Genomic DNA, 22852 nt, shown 5'->3' with positions numbered 1-22852 from the left:
CTTATCAATGCACGAGAACCTTTTCACCCCATTCATGTCGATACATTTTTTATAGTCATACAAAAGTTTTACTGTGCATGAACTTTCAAAGCTTATTTCTCAGTTTGTTCACACATTTGTTTACGTCGCTGTTAGTGAGCATTTCTCCTTTGCCAAGACGAGCGCTGGCGAGTATTTCTGTCTGTAATAAAGCCCTTTTGTGGGGAAAACTCATTGTTTGGCTGGGCCTGGCTCCCCAGTGGGTGAGCCTACGCCCTCCAAGGCCCACCCATGGCTGCAACCCTGCCCAGTCATGTGAAATCCATAGATGAGGGCCTAATTAATTTCAATAGAGTGACTTTGTTATATGAACAGTAAATTAGTAAGATCTTTGGAATTGTTCCGTTTATGTATTTTTTTAGTATACCTGGCTAAAAGGTGACCCCTTTCGTGCTACCGGTTATCCTGAGTTGAGCTCGAGAGTTGACAAAAGTTACCTTGCCAACTCCTCAAACCTATTTCGTAGTACACCCTTCTAGAGGGTGACATTCTGCTGTCTAAGTCCTGTGTTACAGCGCCTTTGTTTTTCAATCATTTGTTGCCTCTACTGCTTAGCTGTTCGGCCAAGTTCAAGGTGTAAATCACCATTCATTTAAGTCGTCTCTCCTGCTATGCTAGCCCTACTGAATCTCTGGTCCCACCTTGGGATGTACGATGAGCATAGCTGAGAAGACCCATCATAGAATGAAATAGAACACTGCATGCAACATCATACCGACTGGATTATTTTCAGTCTAGGGAATTGTATTTATTTCCAAGACAAGTGCAGTGGTATAGGCCTAATTCAAGGCAGCAAGAACAAACTACTGCATGCAAACACGTAGAATACATAATCAGAAAGCCTTAAGGGACTTGTCCAACTCCTATTCATTGTCGTGAAGAGAAGTTAGATATCAGTGCCTTTTGTGTTGGAATCTTCAGTCGAAAAGCAGTGGTATTGGAATCTTCATCGATGGTGTAATAAGTGCTAAACTGTGCATTGTTATTCTGGGAAAGACAGGACATGAACATGGTTAGAATACAGTGTGATATAATGGCTGCATTTACAAAGGCAGCCCAATTCTGATATTTTTCCTGTCTCTCTGTGTGCACGTCTTTACCACATTGGTAGAGTTTGTTAAGGCGTGTTATGTCCAGGGGGCTCAGGTGATTTCTCTGTCCAATCTGGACTCCCCTCTTCTTGGAGTCAATGGTGGGGTTCTGGTTTGATGAGAAGTAATATCTGCCAGGAGAAACCCAACAATACCCCCCCAGTCAGAGAACTTGCTACTTTAACACAAAGACTGCGTCACAAATGTCACCCTACTCCCAATATAGTGCACCTAGTTTGACCAGAGCCCGGGTCAAAAGTAGTGCACTAAATAGGGCCATTTGGGACGCACTGGGAAATGTTACTGGAACTGGATACTGTACACAGGCCCAGTAAAATGAATCTTTACTTATTGCCGGCAGTTTAAAAACAAGGTGAGTAAAATGAGGACTTTAGTGGGAGTAAGGAGGAGAGGAGTGTGACTGACGTTCCGTAGTGCATTATGGAATCGTAGTCATAGGGCAGGTTCTGAGTGTCTCCTTTCTTCACCACAAAGTTTTTGGCTTTTCCTGGAAGACAAAGAGATAGAGGAGGCAGATGTGTGCATGTGTCTGACTGGTGGACACTACTGGGTCTGAATGTGATATAGGGGAATGAAAATGGAAATGTAGACAAGGTGCTGAGATGGAAACCATTAAGTTCAACCTCTAGCAGGAGGAAACTCTACACGATTCAAGGCATGAATATTGCATCTTACCTAATGAAACCCATAGCAGGTGGTAATGTAACAAAATGGCCTACAAGTTCAAGAGCTTACATGTTACCCCAGGATACCCATTACGGGCGGTAACTGTAGTTGACAAGGTATCTATATTCATGTCAGGGAAATTTTGTGAACAAGGTTGCTGCCTTCACGTCAGTAAAACAAAGCAGGGGTGAAACTTACGTGTAAATCAATACGATATGTGGCTCTGATCACGCCAGGGAAAATGAGTTTTCGACTTCAGTTAAACTCCACATAATTGCATTTCCATAATTGCATTCAGTAGAGTCTATGAATTACATAATTATGCATAGTATTGGCGTCAAACAGAAGAACACTGATGGTTCCTGATGTGAGATTCTCTCTGGTGTTTACAGAACTGGTGTTGTGAAATTAGGATATCAGGATTCAAGGTTGCGATTAGGATATCAGGACCTGCTTAGACAAAGCAATTGTAAGAGTAGAGCAAAGGATTGCAATGTATGGGGAAATTAATGGCAGCAGTATTACCGTTATAATGAGTACATGATGGTGTCAGAGGAAGGCCCTCAAAATTGTCAAAGACTCCAGCCACCCTAGTCATAGACTGTTCTCTCTGCTACCGCACGGCAAGCGGTACCGGAGTGCCAAGTCTAGGTCCAAAAGACTTCTCAACAGCTTCTACCCCCAAGTCATAAGACTCCTGAACAGCTAATCATGGCTACCCGGACTATTTGCACTGCCCCCCCACCCCATCCTTTTTACGCTGCTGCTACTCTGTTAAGTATTTATGCAGTCACTTTAACTCTACCCACATGTACATATTACCTCAACTACCTCAACTAGCCGGTGCCCCCGCACATTGACTCTGCAACGGTACCCCCCTGTATATATAGCCTCCCTACTGTCACTTTATTTTACTTCTGCTCTTTTTTTCTCAACACTTTTTTTGTTGTTGTTTTATTCTTACTTTTTTTGTTTAAAATAAATGCACTGTTGGTTAAGGGCTGTAAGTAAGCATTTCACTGTAATGTCTGCACCTGTTGTATTCGGCGCATGTGACCAATAAAATTTTATTTTATTTTATTTGATGCGTTATGTATTACAGTTGAAGTCAGAAGTTAATATTCACATTAGCCAAATACATTTAAACTCAGTTTCGCAATTCCTGACATTTAATCCTAGTCAAAATTCCCTGTCTTAGGTCAGTTAGGATCAGCACTTTATTTTAAGAATGTGAAATGTCAGAATAATAGTAGAGAGAATGGATTTCAGCTTTTCTTTCATCACATTCCCAGTGGGTCAGAAGTTTACATACACTCAATTAGTATTTGGTAGCATTGCCTTTAAATTGTTTAACTTGGGTCAAACGTTTCAGTTAGCCTTCCACAAGCTTCCCACAATAAGTTGGGTGAATATTGGCCCATTCCTCCTTACAGAACTGGTGTAACTGAATTAGGTTGGTAGGCCTCCTTGCTCGCACACACTTTTTCAGTTCTGCCCACACATTTTCTGTAGGATTGAGGTCAGGGCTTTGTGATGGCCACTCCAATACCTTGACTTTGTAGTCCTTAAGCCATTTTGCCACAACTTTGGAAGTATGCTTGGGATCATTGTCCATTTGGAAGACCCAAGCTTTAACTTCCTGACTGATGTCTTGAGATGTTGCTTCAATATATCCACATAATTGTCCTTCCTCATGATGCCATCTATTTTGTGAAGTGCACCAGTCGCTCCTGCAGCAAAGCACCCCCACAGCATGTTGCTGCCACCCCCATGCTTCAGGTTTGGGATGGTTTTCTTCGGCTTGCAAGCATCCCCTTTTTCCTCCAAACGTAACGATGGTGATTATGGCCTAACAGTTCTATTTTTGTTTCATCAGACCAGAGGACATTCCTCCAAAAGTACGATCTTTGTCCACATGTGCAGTTGCAAACCGTAATCTGTCTTTTTTATGGCGGTTTTGGAGCAGTGGCTTCTTCCTTGCTGAGCGGCCTTTCAGGTTATGTCAATATAGGACTCGTTTTACTGTGGATATAGATACTTTTGTACCTGTTTCCTCCAGCATCTTCACAAGTTCCTTTGCTGTTGTTCTGGGATTGATTTGCACTTTTCGCACGAAAGTATGTTCATCTCTAGGAGACAGAACGCGTCATCTTCCTGAGCGGTATGACGGCTGCGTGGTCCCATGGTGTTTATACTTACGTACTATTGTTTGTACAGATGAACGTGGTACTTTCAGGTGTTTGGAAATTGCTCCCAAGGATGAACCAGACTTGTGGAGGTCTACAATTTTTTTTCCTGAGGTCTTGATTTTCCCATGATGTCAAGCGAAGAGGCACTGAGTTTGAAGGTAGGCCTTGAAATACATCCACAGGTACACCTCCAATTGACTCAAATTATGTCAATAAGCCTATCAGAAGCTTCTAAAGCCATGACATCAATTTCTGGGATTTTCCAAGCTGTTTAAAGGCACAGTCAACTTAGTGTATGTAAACTTCTGACCCACTGGAATTGTGATACAATGAATTATAAGTGAAATAATTTGTCTGTAAACAATTGTTGGAAAAATTAATTGTGTCATGCACAAAGTAGATGTCCTAACCGACTTGCCAAAACTGTAGTTTGTTAACAAGACATTTGTGGAGTGGTTGAAAAACCAACAACTGTATGTAGTGTGGACCCCAGGAAGAGTAGCTGCTACTTTAGCAGTAGCTAATGGGGATCCAATAAAATACTATATGTCAATAGTTATCCTATACGGTCTTCACTCCAGACCACAAAAAGCAGAATTAGGTGTGTTAGTGTTGGGCTGGTACAAAAGCCAGCACACTGCAGCTATCCGTGGGATACATTGACCATCCCTGCCCCTGATCCACATGCAATGCCCGTCAGGTGGTTAAGTAGGTTGTGTTGGTGCGAGTTACCTGTGACCACGTTGTCCCACTGTATGGTGACGTATTGGTCACGGTCCGGCCGTGTGTGTTCGTGGTGCAGGCCCAGGGCATGCATCAGCTCATGACACAGGTTCCCCTCGTTACAGGCTCTACCGAAGTACAGATGCTGGGCCCCGCCCTGAAAACCTACATATGACGCACAGCTAGAGTGAAGTGAAGAAAGAGAAAAAAGGTGAGAGACATGGAGGAGTAAGAGAGGATATGACAGGAAGAGGGAAAAAATAAAGGATTGAACACAGGAAAAGGGAGGAGAGGTTGTGAGTTAACTGTAAACTGCTGGGATGGAGAGAATGTGTTAATGTGCCCACTTTGGACTCACCCTTTCCCAGAGATGAACTCTATGTAGTTAATCTCATTGGTGTATTCGTGGAAGCGGATACACGTCCGGTCTGAAATCATCTTGAACGCTGCTAGCATAGTTTCCTTTCTGGCCACTGTGTGGATCAGAGACAATCTACCATTAGACGGCGCATATCATTCCCACTGTATTAGAAAACATCTAGTGTTTTACAGTGTTCACCTTTCCTACTGTCTTCGACACTCACCCAGATCATCGTTGATCTTGTAGGGGATAGAAGTGACGCCTTCTTTCGTCGGCCAAAGTGACTTCACAGCTAATCGGTCTTCCTGTAGGACAAATCAACACCTCGACTTAAATCCAGCTGTCGCTAGAGTATAGGCCTCAGATTAATTATTTCGGCGTTTCCCCTATGAATGTTTGACAATCTGAATGAAAAATCTTTGCAGTGTAAACTGAAACGACTTAAACCACATTAAGTATGTAGAAAAGGTAACGGAGCAATATTCACAGTGTACAAAACATTAGGAACACCTGCTATTTCCATGACAGACTGACCAGGTGAAAGCTTTGATCCTTATTGAGGCCACCTGTTAATTCCACTTCAATCAGTGTATATAAAGGGGAGGAGACAAGTTAAAAGGAGGATTGTTAAGCCTTGAGACATGGATTGTGTATCTGTGCCATTCAGAGGGTGGATAGGCAAGACAAAAGATGTAAGTGCGTTTGAACAGGGTATGGTAGTAGGTGCCAGGCTCACCAGTTTGAGTGTGTCAAGAACTGCAACGTTGCTGGGTTTTTCACACTCAGTTTCCCATGTGTCAAAGATGGTCCACCACCCAAAGGACATCCGGCCAACGGCAGGGCAGTGGAAACACTGGAGAATTGGAAAAACGTTGTCTGGTCTGATGAATCCCGGTTCTTGACGTTTCACGCTGAGGACTAGGGTATGGAGAAAACCATGAGTACATACATCTATCATGCCGCGTGTCGACATTGCAGGCTGGTGAGTGGTGGTGGTGATGCCATGCTGTCAATGCTTTTTCATGTCACATATTGGGCCCGTTGATAAAAGTGGAGCAACGTTTGAATGCCACAGGATATCTGAGCATCATTGAAAATCAGATGCATCCCTTCATAGCAGCAGTGTATCCATCTGCGAATTGATTTTTTTCAGCTATATAATGCACCATGCCAGAAGGCTAGGATTGTCCAGGAATGGTTCCACGAACATGACAGTGAATTCAGCTTACTGCATTGGCCTGCCAAGTCACCAAATCTCAATCCAATTGAGCACCTGTGGGAGGAGATGGAACGAGGTATTCGGAATAGAGATCCACTACCAGGCAACTTGACACAACGGTGGGAAGCATTGGAGTCAACATGGGCCAGCATCCCTGTGGAACGCTTGACACCTTGTAGAGTCCATGCCCCTACAAATTGAGGCTGTTCTGAGGGCAAAAGGAGGTGTAACTCAATATTAGGAAAGTGTTCGTAATGTTATGTACACTCAGTATTTTTTTTTTTATACGATTTTTGAGAACTAATAATCACTACATTCCGGGAGAATCAACAATTCCCACAATGGCATGGAATGTGGGCCCCATTGATTTTGTTATTATCTTTGAGTCACTCAGAGCATAAGAACAAGGAATATGACATGGGAAAATGTGTATAATTTCAGGAAATTAACTCTGCGGCCTAGAGGGCCTCTAAAACGCTGCCATTGGCCACGCCCACTATTATTAAATTGAGATTTTGTCGTCACTGGCCTACACACAATACCCCATAATGTCAAAGTGGAATAATGTTTTTCGAAATGTTTACACTAATTGAAAATTAAAAGCTGAAATGTCTTGAGTCAAGTATTTCAACCCCAAATAAGTTCAGGAGTAAAAACGTGCATAACAAGTCACAGTTATTGGCATGGACTCACTGTGCAAGAATAGTGTTTAACATGATTTTTTAATGACTACCTCATCACCGTACCCCACACATACAATTATCTTTAAGGTCCCTCAGTCGAGCAGTGAATTTCAAACTTACCCGTAGAGTAAGTTCAAATGTAATTTTATTCAACATTCTGGCTTGAACGATTTTGCAGTCATTAGTTTCAGGCTGTGTATACCAGAAGCTGGTATCACAGTCTGATTCATCAGCCTAAAAGACGAAGTAACAGGACCTAGACAGTAGGGATCATAGACTCACCGAAATCATAATGTCTCCTTCCACAATAGCAAGGTCGAACTGTAAGTCCTCTGTAACAGAGAGAGTCGGTCTGAAACAACCACACTGACACGACATGTACTCGTTACAAGTCACTACCTCCAGTGCCATTAAAGTCCAGACCTCATGGTAGAGGTCCAGGTTCTGCTTCATCTAATAAATGTGTTACCTTCTCTGGTTTCAGCCGCTTTAACCCAATCATTTTGTCTGTGACGTGGCCCCATTGAGGCAGCAGAACCTAAAAGGAATTGTGAACATTAAACTCATTTTGCAATATCATTTTATGTTTGATAGATAAGCCATAAACTTGAAGACAAGCGATTGAATTGTTTCTTTAGGCCCATCACGCCAAGAGACTGACTTGAGAATCACAATAGAGGCCTACCTGTGGCAGAGAAAGTCGCATTTGTAGAATTGTTGATGGGGTTTGTAGAATTGTCCACTGAAATACAGAAAAAACATTATAAAGAGGAAGAGAAAACAGTTTTGCAGTGGTGCTGGCCTACGTTAAATAAAAAAATGGAAAACAGAAAATAGGCCTAGCATTCAGCTTATCACCTAACGAAATAACTGGTCCCCAATGCAAGCCTACCTACCTGTGGCAGGGAAAGTAGCATTTGAAGTAGTAGCATTTGTGGAATTGTCGATGGGAACACTGCCCACTGAAATACAGAAGTGAAACATAATACATGTTACATAACAACATGGTCAACCAATTGGTGCCTGCAGTGGGATTGTGCTGGACTACATCAAATGGAAAATACTCAAAAGTAGGATGTCACAAATGACTGGTCCTACCTTGGACAAACCAGATGAGAATCAGAAGCCAAAGCATGTTGCAATGACGATTGTCCACCAGGATTTAGGAGAAAATAACCAAAGCAGCTGCACAAACAAATTGTGTACTCACTCTCCTTCCAGTCAAAGAGTGGGCAGGGTAGCAATCACAAAAGAACAGGTGCATTCTTCTTCTTCTTCTTCTTCTTCTTCTTCGTTGAGGTTTAGAGACGGTTGGCATCCAATATGTTGTATTACCGCCCCCAACTGAACTATAGTATAAATCCCTTACACTTTGTGATACAATAAGGGAAAAGGGGAAACGAGAAGAATGCAATAAAAATATATTTTAAATTTCCCTACCAACTAACCCTACACTCATTGAAACCCACCACCTTATTCCACTACTTTAACCCTATCTGATCCTAACACAGGCCAACGACCCGAGAGGACCGGACACTACCACTCAACACACCCTTTAACTCTTCTGAAGTCAAATCTCGTACCCCCAAATACCTCTCTACAACTGCCACCACAACATCTATTTTCTATGACTTACGTTCCATCTCTGCGTTACAGTTGATAACCATTGCTATGAATGCTAAGAAGCCAACGTTACTGAAACATATATCAATCATTGGCCTATCCCTCTGTTCTGGCACAGATCTACTATTCACAGGAAATCCTCTCAGAATCTCTCACCCTTGATCCAACCTCCTCTACTTTCTTCACTGTCTCATCATACAACATCATGTGCACTACAATGACCCTGGCCACCTCAACCTGCCTCTCTCGCACCGGACACCTCCACTTAGGGTTACCTTCACCGACTCAACAGCACCCATCATATTTTCCACCCAACCTGAAACCACTGATGAATTAGCCAAAAGGCCTGGTTCCACCCTCTTCAAAAATCTCACTCCCACTGGACCAAACGTATCTTTATCATAACCATGTCCATCAATGCAAGGCTCGGGCTCCAAGTTCCTCACAACACCTCCTACACCTTCCATTTCACCTCCAGAACTCGAACTCATGCCCAGCCCACTCTGTTTGAACTTGACACCAATCTTCCTCGACATACCCTCTCCCTTGTTACTGCTAGCTTCAACAGATACAAACCCATCCTCTGCCTCCCTGTCTTTTCAACCTCCTCTCTCTTTCCCTCCAATCCTCCTCCCTTAACAAATTACCCGACTCCTTCTGATAATATTAAACTTTTCCAAGTTGAAATCTATTTTTAGCCTCCTCGAATGATATACTAAGCCCTGTACTCCCTCCACTTCAAACTCCTGTGTCGCCAGAACAGGTGCAGGTGTAATCGTTTGTTTTTAAGTCATCAACCTCAACAACAGATGCCGCTAAAAGTCTCTCGAGGGGGGGCTTTCTTGCAGATGCAGGAATGCCCTCATGCAGGAATGCCCCGAATTGCGGGCTGCAGTTGCACACTATTGACAGAAAGACGCATCAATCTCAGATAAGGCATCCGAGACAGCAAAACATTGCCCCTCTGTCTTAGTATGTGTAGCCCATGTATCTGATGCCATCTGGTCAAAAAGAGTATTGCATGTCAAACAACCACAGTTGTAGAGCGGTCAGACTTTCTGGATGTTTAGTTCAGTCCTATGTGTTCTCTGGCCCATCTCTAATATCTTGTTGTGGATTTAGAACTTTTGTGAATCACAGTACAGTTGAAAAATATATGGCAAATCAAAATCCAATATGGATGGTGTAAAGAGATAGATGGGAGGTGTTGAATGGAGCTGAAGGATGGGACTAATAACAACTAACAACAAATGATAACAACAAGATAACTAATGTAAAGCATACTATGTCCATAATAAGTATATAGGTTGAGAGCTTTTGTGAAAGAGCACAGTTAGAAAGATATGGCATATAGAAGCAAACCGGAAGGACATCATGAAAATGATTGGCGAGGTTGAGGGTAGAGGAAGTTCAAGAGTAAAAACAAACAAAATAGAATTATTGTAAAATTGACTGTGTCCATTAAATGTATATTTGATGTATAAGCTGGAAGTAGAGGCCTAAGCATTGTTGTTCACTAGTTTACTCCAATTAGGGAAGGGGTGGTGGGGTTGGAAAGCAATGAAGGGAAATATACAGTGGGGAAAAAAAGTATTTAGTCAGCCACCAATTGTGCAAGTTCTCCCACTTAAAAAGGTGAGAGAGGCCTGTAATTTTCATCATAGAAACACGTCAACTATGACAGACAAAATGAGAAAAAAAAATCCAGAAAATCACATTGTAGGATTTTTTATGAATTTATTTGCAAATTATGGTGGAAAATAAGTATTTGGTCAACAACAAAAGTTTCTCAATACTTTGTTATATACCCTTTGTTGGCAATGACACAGTTCAAACGTTTTCTGTAAGTCTTCACAAGGTTTTCACACACTGTTGCTGGTATTTTGCCCCATTCCTCCATGCAGATCTCCTCTAGAGCAGTGATGTTTTGGGGCTGTCGCTGGGCAACACGGACTTTCAACTCCCTCCAAAGATTTTCTATGGGGTTGAGATCTGGAGACTGGCTAGGCCACTCCAGGACCTTGAAATGCTTCTTACGAAGCCACTCCTTCGTTGCCCGGGCGGTGTGTTTGGGATCATTGTCATGCTGAAAGACCCAGCCACGTTTCATCTTCAATGCCCTTGCTGATGGAAGGAGGTTTTCACTCAAAATCTCACGATACATGGCCCCATTCATTCTTTCCTTTACACGGATCAGTCGTCCTGGTCCCTTTGCAGAAAAAACAGCCCCAAAGCATGATGTTTCCACCCCCATGCTTCACAGTAGGTATGGTGTTCTTTGGATGCAACTCAGCATTCTTTGTCCTCCAAACACGACGAGTTGAGTTTTTACCAAAAAGTTATATTTTGGTTTCATCTGACCATATGACATTCTCCCAATCCTCTTCTGGATCATCCAAATGCACTCTAGCAAAGTTCAGACGGGCCTGGACATGTACTGGCTTAAGCAGGGGGACACGTCTGGCACTGCAGGATTTGAGTCCCTGGCGGCGTAGTGTGTTACTGATGGTAGGCTTTGTTACTTTGGTCCCAGCTCTCTGCAGGTCATTCACTAGGTCCCCCCGTGTGGTTCTGGGATTTTTGCTCACCGTTCTTGTGATCATTTTGACCCCACGGGGTGAGATCTTGCGTGGAGCCCCAGATCGAGGGAGATTTTCAGTGGTCTTGTATGTCTTCCATTTCCTAATAATTGCTCCCACAGTTGATTTATTCAAACCAAGCTGCTTACCTATTGCAGATTCAGTCTTCCCAGCCTGGTGCAGGTCTACAATTTTGTCTCTGGTGTCCTTTGACAGCTCTTTGGTCTTGTCCATAGTGGAGTTTGGAGTGTGACTGTTTGAGGTTGTGGACAGGTGTCTTTTATACTGATAACAAGTTCAAACAGGTGCCATTAATACAGGTAACGAGTGGAGGACAGAGGAGCCTCTTAAAGAAGAAGTTACAGGTCTGTGAGAGCCAGAAATCTTGCTTGTTTGTAGGTGACCAAATACTTATTTTCCACCATAATTTGCAAATAAATTCATTAAAAATCCTACAATGTGATTTTCTTGATTTTTTTTCCTCAATTTGTCCGTCATAGTTGACGTGTACCTATGATGAAAATTACAGGCCTCTCTCATCTTTTTAAGTGGGAGAACTTGCACAATTGGTGGCTGACTAAATACTTTTTTTCCCCACTGTATATATTTTTTTAAAGGATATGTACAGTTGAAGTCGGAAGTTTACATACACTTAAGTTTACAACCACTCCACAAATTGCTTGTTATTAAACCATAGTCGGTTAGGACATCTACTTTGTGCATGACACAAGTAATTTTTCCAACAATTGTTTGTGACAGATTATTTCACTGATAATTCACTGTATCACAATTCCAGTGGGTCAGAAGTTTAAATACACTAAGTTGACTGTGCCTTTAAACAGCTTGGAAAATTCCAGAAAATTATGTCATGGCTTTAGAAGCTTCTGATAGGCTTATTGACATAATTTGAGTCAACTGAAGGTGTACCTGTGGATGTATTTCAAGGCCTACCTTCACCCTCAGTGCCTCTTTGCTTGACATCATGGGAAAATCAAAAGAAATCAGCGAAGACCTCAGAAAAAGAATTGTAGACCTCCACAAGTCTGGTTCATCCTTGGGAGCAATTTCCAAACGCCTGCAGGTACCATGTTCATCTGTACGCAAGTATAAACACCATGGGACCACGAAGCCGTCATACTGCTGAGGAAGGAGATGCGTTCTGTCTCCTAGAGATGAACGTACTTCAAATCAATCACAGAACAACAGCAAAGGACCTTGTGAAGATGCTGGAGAAAACAGGTACAAAAGTATCTATATCCACAGTAAAACGAGTCCTATATCGACATAACCTGAAAGGTCGCTCAGCAAGGAAGAAGCCACTGCTCCAAAACTGCCATAAAAAAGCCAGGCTATGGTTTGCAACTGCACGTGGGGACAAAGATTGTACTTTTTGGAGAAATGTCCTCTGGTCTGATGAAACAAAAATAGAACTGTTAGGCCATAATCACCCTCATTATGTTTGGAGGAAAAAGGGGGATGCTTGCAAGCCGAAGAACACCATCCCAACTGCTTTGCTAGAGGAGGGATTGGTGCACTTCACAAAATAGATGTCATCATGAGGAAGGAAAATTATGTGGATATATTGAAGCAACATCTCAAGACATCAGTCAGGAAGTTAAAGCTTGGTTTCAAATGGGTCTTCCAAATTGACAATGACCCCAAGCATACTTCCAAAGTTGTGACAAAATGGCTTAAGGACTACAAAGTCAAGGTATTGGAGTGGCAATCACAAAGCCCCTGACCTCAATCCTATGGAAAATGTGTGGGCAGAACTGAAAAAGCGTGTGCGAGCAAGGAGGCCTACAAACTGACTCAGTTACACCAGCTCTGTCAGGAGGAATGGGCCAAAATTCACCTAAATTATTGTGGGAAACTTGTGGAAGGCTACCCAAAACGTTTGACCCAAGTTAAACAATTTAAAGACAATGCTACCAAATACTAATTGAATGTATGTTCTTGAGGGAAACCTGTTTCAGTCTTCCAGAGATTTGAGACTGGGACGGAGGTTCACCTTCCAGCAGGACAATGACCCTAAGCATACTGCTAAAGCAACACTTGAATGGTTTAAGGGGAAACCTTTAAATGTCCTGGAATGGCCTAGTCAAAGCCCAGACCTCAATGAAATTGAGAATCTGTGGTATGACTTAAAGATTGCTGGAGATGTTTTGCCTTGAAGAATGGGCAAAAATCCCAGTGGCTAGATGTGCCAAGCTTATAGAGACATACCCCAAGAGACTTGCAGCTGTAATTGCTAAAGGTGGCTCTACAAAGTATATACTTTTTTTTTTTTTTTGGGGGGGTGAATAGTTATGCACGCTCAAGTTTCAGTTTTTTTGTCTTATTTCTTGTTTGTTTCCCCCAAAAAAATATTTTGCATCTTCAAAGTGGTAGGCATGTTGTGTAAATCAAATGATACAAACCCCCATAAAATCAATTTTAATTCCAGGTAGTAAAATGCCAAGGGGGGTGAATACTTTTGCAGGCCACTGTATATATCATTTATATATTTGTGAGAAAAAACAACATATGGGGGATTGGAAGTGACGCAGACTATTACATTGATGGAAGTTACAATATATCTGCAATATTAAAGCTGATCTATCAAAAAAATTAAAATACAATAAATATCTTCTTGTGGATGTTGGGCTCTCCATTTACATAAAATAAATATCTACAGTGGGAAACCATGTAGACAGTGTTACTGTTCATGCATAGTGCAGTATAGACAGTGTTAGTGTGCATCCGTAGTATAGAGTAGTTTACAGTACTGTCCATAGTGTAGTATAGAACCCATGTAGCTAAAGTCTGTCACATGCTTCCCAGTCGAAAGAGTTTGCGCATATAATGTATTGTTTTTAAATAAATACAATTCTGCTGTTCGCGCACACATTTTTTTTATTGAGGCAAGTAAGTTTGATAGTCGAAGTCTACACCCCTTCATCGGTGATTGGTTCACAGTAGGGGTGGGAACTTTGGACGAGATTATTCAATGAAGTGTTTGCTGTCATTCAACGAAAGAGATGAGAGAGCACAGCACCAGCTAGGCCCTAGTGTCTGCAGTGGACTACTAGTTTTCATGCAAATGTTTTCACTTGAGAAGTACTGCACTAAGCAGATGTCAAATTGCGCGAGAAAGTCCTCCTCTGCAAAAACGTAAAAATTCATTACAGATTTCTTGATGTTTATATTTTGAGGAAGTGTTTCTGGCTATATTGTTACTAGGGAGGCTCAACAGAGACAAACAGTAATATTGCCACTTTTTTTCTACTTTATCAAGCAAATGTCTTTAGGGTGTGCGAGCACAGAAGTTTGCATCGCCTAGCTGAGTTCTGCTAGGAGCAAACAACCTATGTATGGGGATGCCTTTACTCTAGAAAAGTTATTGCAAATTCAGCAGGCTATGGTGTAAAATAGTCAAAAGTAGAGCCATCTTATGGGCAAAAGTGCAGTCTTTTATCTGTCGTTAATGTCTTTGATGTGCTTATCAATGCACGACCACCTTTTCACCCCATTCATGCCGATACATTTTTTATAGTCATACAAAAGTTTTACTGTGCATGAACTTTCAAATGGATCATAGGTATTTTAATATTACCAATATTGGTCAAGGGGATGATGCAATCTTTGCGAGAGTGAGGGAATTTGACTTCATTGGTCCTAACTCGCATCTCAGGCACTTCATTCAGGATATATGAGTTAGCCTGCCCCAGAGCAGGTTATTTTTTAAGGATTTGTTGCCATGGAAATGCACACTGAACAAAAATATAAACACAACATGTAAAGTGTTGGTCCGATGTTTCATGAGCTGAAATAAAATCACAAACGTTCCATATGCCCAAAAAGCTTATTTCTCATTTTGTTCACACATTTGTTTACGTCGCTGTTAGTGAGCATTTCTCCTTTGCCAAGACGAGTGCTGGCGAGTATTTCTGTCTGTAATATAGCCCTTTTGTGGGGAAAACTCACTCATTGGCTGGGCCTGGTTCCCCAGTGGGTGGGCTTGGCTGTCAAGTGGGTGAGCCTATGCCCTCCAAGGCCCACCCATGGCTGCAACCCTGCCCAGTCATGTGAAATCCATAGATGAGGGCCTAATTAATTTCAATTGAGTGACTTCCTTATATGAACAAATGTGTGAACAAAATGAGAAATAAGCTTTTTGGGCATATGGAACGTTTGTGATTTTATTTCAAATTGTTTTAAATTGTTGCATTTATATTTTTATTTAGTATACCTGGCTAAAAGGTGAGCCCCTTTCATGCTACCGGTTATCCTGAGTTGAGCTCAAGAGTTGACAAAAGTTACCTTGCCAACTCCTCAAACCTATTTCATAGTACACCCTTCTAGAGGGTGACATTCTGCTGTCTAAGTCCTGTGTTACAGCGCCTTTGTTTTTCAAAAATGTGTTGCCTCTACTGCTTAGCTGTTCGGCCAAGCTCAAGGTGTAAATCACCATTCATTTAAGTCGTCTCTCCTGCTATGCTAGCCCTACTGAATCTCTGGTCCCACCTTGAGATGTATGATGAACATAGCTGAGAAGACCCATCATAGAATGAAATAGAACACTGCAAGCAACATCACACCGACTGGATTCTTTTCAGTATAGGGAATTGTATTTATTTCCAAGACAAGTGCAGTGGTATAGGCCTAATTCATGGCAGCAAGAGCAAACTACTGCATGCAAACAGAGACACGTAGAATACATAATCAGAAAGCTTTAAGGGACTTGTCCAACTCCAATTCATTGTCGTGAAGAGAAGTTAGATATCAGTGCCTTTTGTGTTGGAATCTTCAGTCGACAGCAGTGGTATTGGAATCTTCATCGATGGTGTTATAAGTGCTAAACTGTGCATTGTTATTCTGGGAAAGACGGGACATGAACATGGTTAGAATACAGTGTGATATAATGGCTGCATTTACAAAGGCAGCCCAATTCTGATATTTTTCCTGTCTCTCTGTGTGCACGTCTTTACCACATTGGTAGAGTTTGTTAAGGCGTGTTATGTCCAGGGGGCTCAGGTGATTTCTCTGTCCAAGCTGGACTCCCCTCTTCTTGGAGTCAATGGTGGGGTTCTGGTTTGATGAGAAGTAATTTCTGCCAGGAGAAACCCAACAATACCCCCCCAGTCAGCGAACTTGCTACTTTAACACAAAGACTGCGTCACAAATGTCACCTTATTCCCAATATAGTGCACCTAGTTTGGCCAGAGCCCGGCTCAAAAGTAGTACACTAAATAGGGAGCCATTTGGGACGCACAGAGAAATGTTACTGGAACTGGATACTGTACACAGGCCCAGTAAAACTATTTTTTACTTATTGATAGCAGTTTAAAAACAAGGTGAGTAAAATTAGGACTTTTGTGGGAATAAGCAGAGTGTGACTGACTTTCCGTAGTGCATTATGGAGTCGTAGTCATAGGGCAGGTCCTGAGTGTCTCCTTCCTTCACCATGAAGTTATTTTCTTTTCCTGGAAGATAGTTACAGGAGGCAGATGTGTGACTGATGAACACTGCTGGTTGTGAATGCTGTGTTAGTGTTGGGCTTGTACAAAAGCCTGCACACTGCAGCTATCCGTGGGATACATTGACCATCCCTGCCCCTGATCCACATGCAATGCCCGTCAGGTGGTTAAGTAGGTTGTGTTGGTGCGAGTTACCTGTGACCACGTTGTCCCACTGTATGGTGACGTATTGGTCACGGTCCGGCCGTGTGTGTTCGTGGTGCAGGCCCAGGGCATGCATCAGCTCATGACACAGGTTCCCCACGTTACAGGCGCTACCGAAGTACAGATGCTGGGCCCCGCCCTGAAAACCTACATATGACGCACAGCTAGAGTGTTGTGAAGAAAGAGAAAAAGGTGAGAGACATGGAGGAGTAAGAGAGGATATGATAGGAAGAGGGAAAAAATAAAGGATTGAACACAGGAAAAGGGAGGAGAGGTTGTGAGTTAACTGTAAACTGCTGGGATGGAGAGAATGTGTTAATGTGCCCACTTTGGACTCACCCTGTCCCAGAAATGAACTCTGTAGTTAATCTCATTGGTGTATTCGTGGAAGCGGATACACGTCCGATCTAAATCATCTTGAACGCTGCTAGCATAGTTTCCTTTCTGTCCACTGTGTGGATCAGAGACAAATCTACCATTAGACGGCGCACATCATTCCTACTGTATTAGAAAACATCTAGTGTTTTACAGTGTTCACCTCTCCTACTGTCTTCAACACTCACCCAGATCATCGTTGATCTTGTAGGGGATAGAAGTCACGCCTTCATTCACCGGCCAAAGTGACTTCACAGCTAATCGGTCTTCCTGTAGGACAAATCAACACCTCGACTTAAATCCAGCTGTCGCTAGAGTATAGGCCTCAGAGATTAAATTATTTCAGCGTTTTCCCCTATGAATGCTAATAAATTCTAAAATGGTAAAACCTTTGTGTAAACTTAAACCAGACTAAGTATATAGAAAAGATAATGGAGCAATTGATAGGAGAAAACTGAGGATGGAACAACAGTGTAGTTACTCTACAATACTAACCTGATTGACAGTGAAAAGGAAGCCTGTACAGAATAAACTTATTCCAAAACATGCATCCTGTTTGCAACAAGGCACTAAAGTAATACTGCAAAAAATGTGGCAAAGCAATTAACTTTCTGTCCTGAATACAAAGTAATGTTACAGGCAAATCCAATAGATTACTGAGTACCACTCTATATTTTCAAGCATAGTGGCAGATGCATCACATTATGGGTATGCTTGTAATCGTTAAGGACTGGGGAGTTTCAGGATAGAAAAGAAAGAGAATGAGCTAAGCACAGGCAAGATCCTAGAGGAAATCCTGTTTCAGTCTGCTTCCCACCAGACACTGAGATTAATTCACCCTTCAGCAGGACAATAACCTAAAACACAAGGGCAAATCTGCACTGGAGTTGCTTACCAAGACAGAATGTTCCCGAGTGGCCGAGTTAGTTTTGACAAATCTACGGCAAGACCTGAAAATGGTTTAGTAATGATCAACAGCTTGCATAATTTTGAAAATATATATATATATTTTTTTTTTTTATGGGCAAGTGTGGCACAATCCAGGTGTGGAAAGCTCTAAGAGACTCACCCAGAAAGACAGCTGAAATCGCTGCCAAAGGTGCTTCTACGAACTATTGACTCTGGGATATTTCTGCATTTCATTTTCAATCAACAAGCAAAAATGTCAAAAAACATGTTTGCACTTTGTAATTATGGGGTATTTTGTGTAGATGGGATAGATTTTATTTATTTTATTTAATCCATTTTGAATGCAGGCTGTAATAACAAAATGTGGAATAAGTCAAGGTGTATGAATACTTTCACAAGGCTCTGTACCAGCTTCTGGTATACACAGCCTGAAACTAATGACTACAAGATAGTTTAAGTTTTCTTTACAAGCCAGAATGTTGAATAAAATGACATTGAAACTTACTCTACCGGTTGTCCGTGGTGTTGGTCACTTCAGATGTTCGAAATATCCACAGGAAATAACTGTTCATCCAACTTTTTAGTGTGGCGGTAATTAAGTAGAAATTTCTATCACCTGGCACACGTGCAAAAACATGTAAACACCTGCTGACTTCAGTTAGTATGCATGCATTGTGTATTTTCCTGTGGATATTTTGTCTCAAATTTCAACCATCTGAATAACCAACACAATGGACAACCAGTAGCGCAATTTCAAATGTAATTTTATTGAACAATCTGGCTTGAATGATTTTGCAGTCATCACTTTCAGGCTGTGTATACCAGAAGCTGGTATCAATCTGATTCGTCAGCCTAAAAGACGAAGTAACAGTATAGAAAGCAGGGATCAGACTCACCGAAATCAGAATGTCTCCCTCCGTGATAGCAAGGTCGAGCTGTAAGCCCTCTGTAACAGAGACAAGGTCTGAAACAACCACACTGACACAACATGTACTGGTTACAAGTCCCTACCTCCAGTGCCATTAAAGTCCAGACCTCATGGTAGAGGTCCAGGATAGTGCCCTTCATCTAATAAATGTGTTACCTTCTCTGGTTTCAGCCATTTTAACCCAATCATTTTGTCTGTGACGTGGCCCCATTGAGGCAGTAGAACCTAAAAGGAATTGTTTACTAATTTTGTAATATCATTATGTTTATTGATAAGCCATAAACTTGAAGACAACCGATTGAATTGTTTCTTTTGGCCCATCACATCATGAGACTGACTTGAGAATCACAGTAGAGGCCTACCTGTTGCAGAGAAAGTTGCATTTTTACAATTGTTAGGGATGGTAGTATTGTCCACTGAAATACAGAAAGAAAATAAAATATTACAGAGAAACATAGTTTTGCAGTGGGGCTGGCCAACATAAATTGAAAAATGGAAAACAGAAAATAGGCCTAGCTATCAGCTTATCAACTAACGAAATAACTGGTCCCCAATGCAAGCCTGCCTACCTGTGGCAGGGAAAGTAGCATTTGAAGTAGTAGCATTTGTGGAATTGTCGATGGGAACACTGCCCACTGCAATACAGAAGGAAAACATAATACATGTTACACAATAACATGGTCAACCATTTGGCACCTGCAGTGGGATTGGTCTAGCCTACATCAAATAGAAAACACTCAAAAGTGAGGATGTCACAAAAACAAAATTACTGGTCCTACCTTGGATAAACCAGTAGAAAATCAGAAACCAAAGCATGTTGCAACAATGATGGGAGAAAAGAACGAAAGAAACAGCACAAACAAATTCATGCACTTGCTCTCCTTCCAGTCAAAGAGTGGGCGGGGCAGCAATCACAAAAAACAGGTGCAGGTGTGATCACTTGCTTTTAAGTTCTCAACCTCAACAACAGATGGTGCGCGAGTCATTTTCCTGTCATTTCCACCTAAGGAAGAAGAAGACTGTGACTTGCGGTTAAACAGTAAACACGTGGCAGCGATATGCCGCGTTCACGTGCTAGTCGGAACTAGGAAACTCTGAAATGTCCAACTTGCGAACTGGTTGTAGTTATACACGCAGTGGTGGAAAAAGTACTCAATAGTCATACATGAGTCAAAGTAACGATACCTTAAAAAAATTTATAATAATAATGACTCAATGAGAAAATGAGAAAATGACTCAGTCACCCAGTAAAATACAACTTGAGTAAAAGTCTAAAGTATCTGGTTTTAGATATACTTAAATATAGTGGTGGGAAAAGTACTCAATTGTCATAATTGAGTAAAAGTAAAAAGTAAAAGTAAATGCTATACATCAAATTCCTTATATTAAGCAAACCAGACAGCAGGGTTTTCTTGTTTTTTTAAATTTATGGACAGACAGGGAACACTCCAACACTGATTCCGTGTTATATTGATAGGTGTGTGAATCAGACCATATTGCTGTCCTGCATGAGTATTCTAAATAACAAGTACTTTTTGGTGTCAGAGAAAATGTATGGGCTTAAAAAGTACATATTTTCTTTAGAAATGTAGTGGAGTAAAAGTAAATTGTTTCTAAAATATCAATAGTAAAGTACAAATACCCAAAAAAACGACTTCAGTAGTACTGAAGTACTTTACACTACTGTATACACAGACCGCATTCAACTAGTTAGCAAGTCGTACATTTCAGAGTTTCCTTGTTCCGACTAGCACATGAACGCGGCAATAGCTTCACACTTTAGGTGAGTTCATACAAGCTACATTTATTCTGATCACATTATTTAACAAAATTAATCTGTTTCTGAATTGCTGTGAAATACATTCTGCTCCAGATTTTGTTCATAAATCACTGCTTTTGTTAGTCTAGACACTAGAGGGAAATTCATCATACTCCCCAATGGTTATTTCTCTCATCTCTCTCATCTGTCTCCTCTCCCTCATCTCTCTCTATCTGTGTACCCCAGGTGTTTGTGCCATGACGCGATGGGCCAGAGCCAACAATGTCCACAAACACAACCCTGCTGAGGCCACACCCTGGAGCCAGTTTAGAACAGGAGGAGGGAGAGGAGGTGGACATAGCCATGGGAAGTAGGGGTGCTGAGGGTGCTGCAGCACCCCCTGCAATATCAGAAATGAAAGTGGCAATATGTACGTTTTTGGGCGACCCGACCAAATTCACATAGAAATGTGAGTTATAGATCTATCATTCTACTTGAAAGCAAGTCCAAGAAGCGGTATATATGTTCTATGTGCGCTATTTCTATGCCTCCCGTTCGTACTTTTTTTGCGTCTTTTACTTTCGGTTTTGTACACCAGCTTCAAACAGCTGAAAAAAATATATTTTGGGTTATAGAAAATATATTTCACAGCGGTTTCAATGGTTCAATGATGCTCTACACTATACTAGCTTATTTTGTCACATAAACTGAAATTAGGCAAACTATTAGAGTTTTAGCAACCAGGAAATGCTGGAGCAATTTCTGCATGGTGCAACTTTAAGACAAATATTTATGTGCAGTACCAGTCAAGAGTTTAGACACCTACTCAGTCAAGGGTTTTTCTTTATTTGTTATATTTTCTACATTGTCGAATAATAGTGAAGACATCAAAACTATGAAATAATACATATGGAATCATGTAGTAACCAAAATAAGTGTTAAACAAATCAAATCAAAACAAATCAAAACACACTCTTGGCATTCTCTCAACCAGCTTCACCTGGAATGCTTTTCCAACAGTCTTGAAGGAGTTCCCACATATGCTGAGCACATGTTGGCTGCTTTTCCTTCACTCTGCGGTTCAACTCATCCCAAACCATGTCAATTGGGTTGAGGTCGGGTAATTGTGGAGGCCAGGTCATCTGATGCAGCACTCCATCAATCTCCTTCTTGGTCAAATAGCCCTTACATAGCCTGGAGGTGTGTTTGGTCATTGTCCTGATGAAAACAAGTCCCACTAAGCACAAACCAGATGGGATGGCGTATCGCTGCAGAATGCTGTGGTAGCCATGCTGGTTAAGTGTGCCTTGAATTCTAAATAAATGACAGACAGTGTCACCAGCAAAGCACCCCCACACCATCACACCTCCTCCTCCATGCTTCATGGTGGGAACCACACATGCGGAGATCATCTGTTCACCTACTCTGGGTCTCACAGAGACACGACGGTTGAAACCAAAAATCTCACATTTGGACTCATCAGACCAAAGGACAGATTTCCAATGTCCATTGCTTGTGTTTCTTGGCCCAAGCAAGTGTCTTCTTATTATTGGTGTCCTTTAGTAGTGGTTTATTTGCAGCAATTTGACCATGAAGGCCTGATTCACGCAGTCTCATCTGAACAGTTGATGTTGAGATGTTTCTGTTAACTCTGTGAAGCATTTATTTGGGCTGCAATTTCTGAGGCTGGTAACTCTAATGAACTTATCCTCTGCAGCAGAGGTAACTCTCGGTCTTCCTTGCCTGTTGCGGTCCTCATGAGAGCCAGTTTCATCATAGCACTTGATGGTTTTTGCGACTGCACTTGAAGAAACGTTCAAAGTTCTTGACATTTTTCATATTGACTGACCTTCATGTCTTAAAGTAATGATGGACTGTCATTTCTCTTTGCTTATTTGAGCTGTTCTTGCCGTAATATGGACAGTCTTTTACCAAATAGGGCTATCTTCTGGTACCTTGTCATAACACAACTGATTGGCTCAAACACATTAAGAAGGAAAGAAATTCCACAAATTAACTTTTAA

At 41.6% G+C, this 22852-nt stretch overlaps 2 protein-coding genes across 3 annotated transcripts; both read right to left on the bottom strand.

Moving 5' to 3' along the window:
• Window positions 1-748: 748 nt before the first annotated feature.
• LOC121583374 (astacin-like metalloprotease toxin 5) lies at window positions 749-8222 on the bottom strand. The gene is made up of 11 exons (XM_041899550.2): window positions 8091-8222; window positions 7889-7954; window positions 7678-7734; window positions 7462-7530; window positions 7275-7324; window positions 5314-5395; window positions 5088-5202; window positions 4739-4911; window positions 1557-1638; window positions 1140-1261; window positions 749-1026 (listed from the first exon to the last, which is right to left on the bottom strand). The coding sequence occupies exons 1-11, from the start codon at window positions 8125-8127 to the stop codon at window positions 1022-1024; spliced, it is 858 nt and encodes a 285-aa protein (XP_041755484.1). The 5' UTR covers window positions 8128-8222; the 3' UTR covers window positions 749-1021.
• A 7580-nt stretch (window positions 8223-15802) lies between these two features.
• LOC121583375 (zinc metalloproteinase nas-6-like) lies at window positions 15803-19994 on the bottom strand. Of its 2 annotated transcripts, XM_045225395.1 has the most exons (7): window positions 19849-19994; window positions 19639-19704; window positions 19432-19485; window positions 19226-19294; window positions 19038-19087; window positions 17421-17502; window positions 17247-17308 (listed from the first exon to the last, which is right to left on the bottom strand). In XM_045225395.1, exons 1-7 carry the CDS (start codon window positions 19883-19885, stop codon window positions 17265-17267), a joined length of 402 nt encoding a protein of 133 aa, XP_045081330.1. In that variant the 5' UTR covers window positions 19886-19994; the 3' UTR covers window positions 17247-17264. The 2 variants fall into 2 exon arrangements, with proteins under 2 accessions (XP_041755487.2, XP_045081330.1); XM_041899553.2 differs by lacking the exons at window positions 19038-19087; window positions 19226-19294; window positions 19432-19485; window positions 19639-19704; window positions 19849-19994 and adding exons at window positions 15803-16051; window positions 16165-16286; window positions 16578-16659; window positions 16849-17021 and having other exon boundaries at window positions 17197-17308; window positions 17421-17503.
• Window positions 19995-22852: the final 2858 nt, after the last annotated feature.

The sequence above is a fragment of the Coregonus clupeaformis genome, chromosome 15 (assembly GCF_020615455.1).
Source record: "Coregonus clupeaformis isolate EN_2021a chromosome 15, ASM2061545v1, whole genome shotgun sequence".
In the NCBI taxonomy this organism is placed as follows: domain Eukaryota; kingdom Metazoa; phylum Chordata; class Actinopteri; order Salmoniformes; family Salmonidae; genus Coregonus; species Coregonus clupeaformis.
This window is presented reverse-complemented; position numbering and strand designations above follow the sequence as displayed.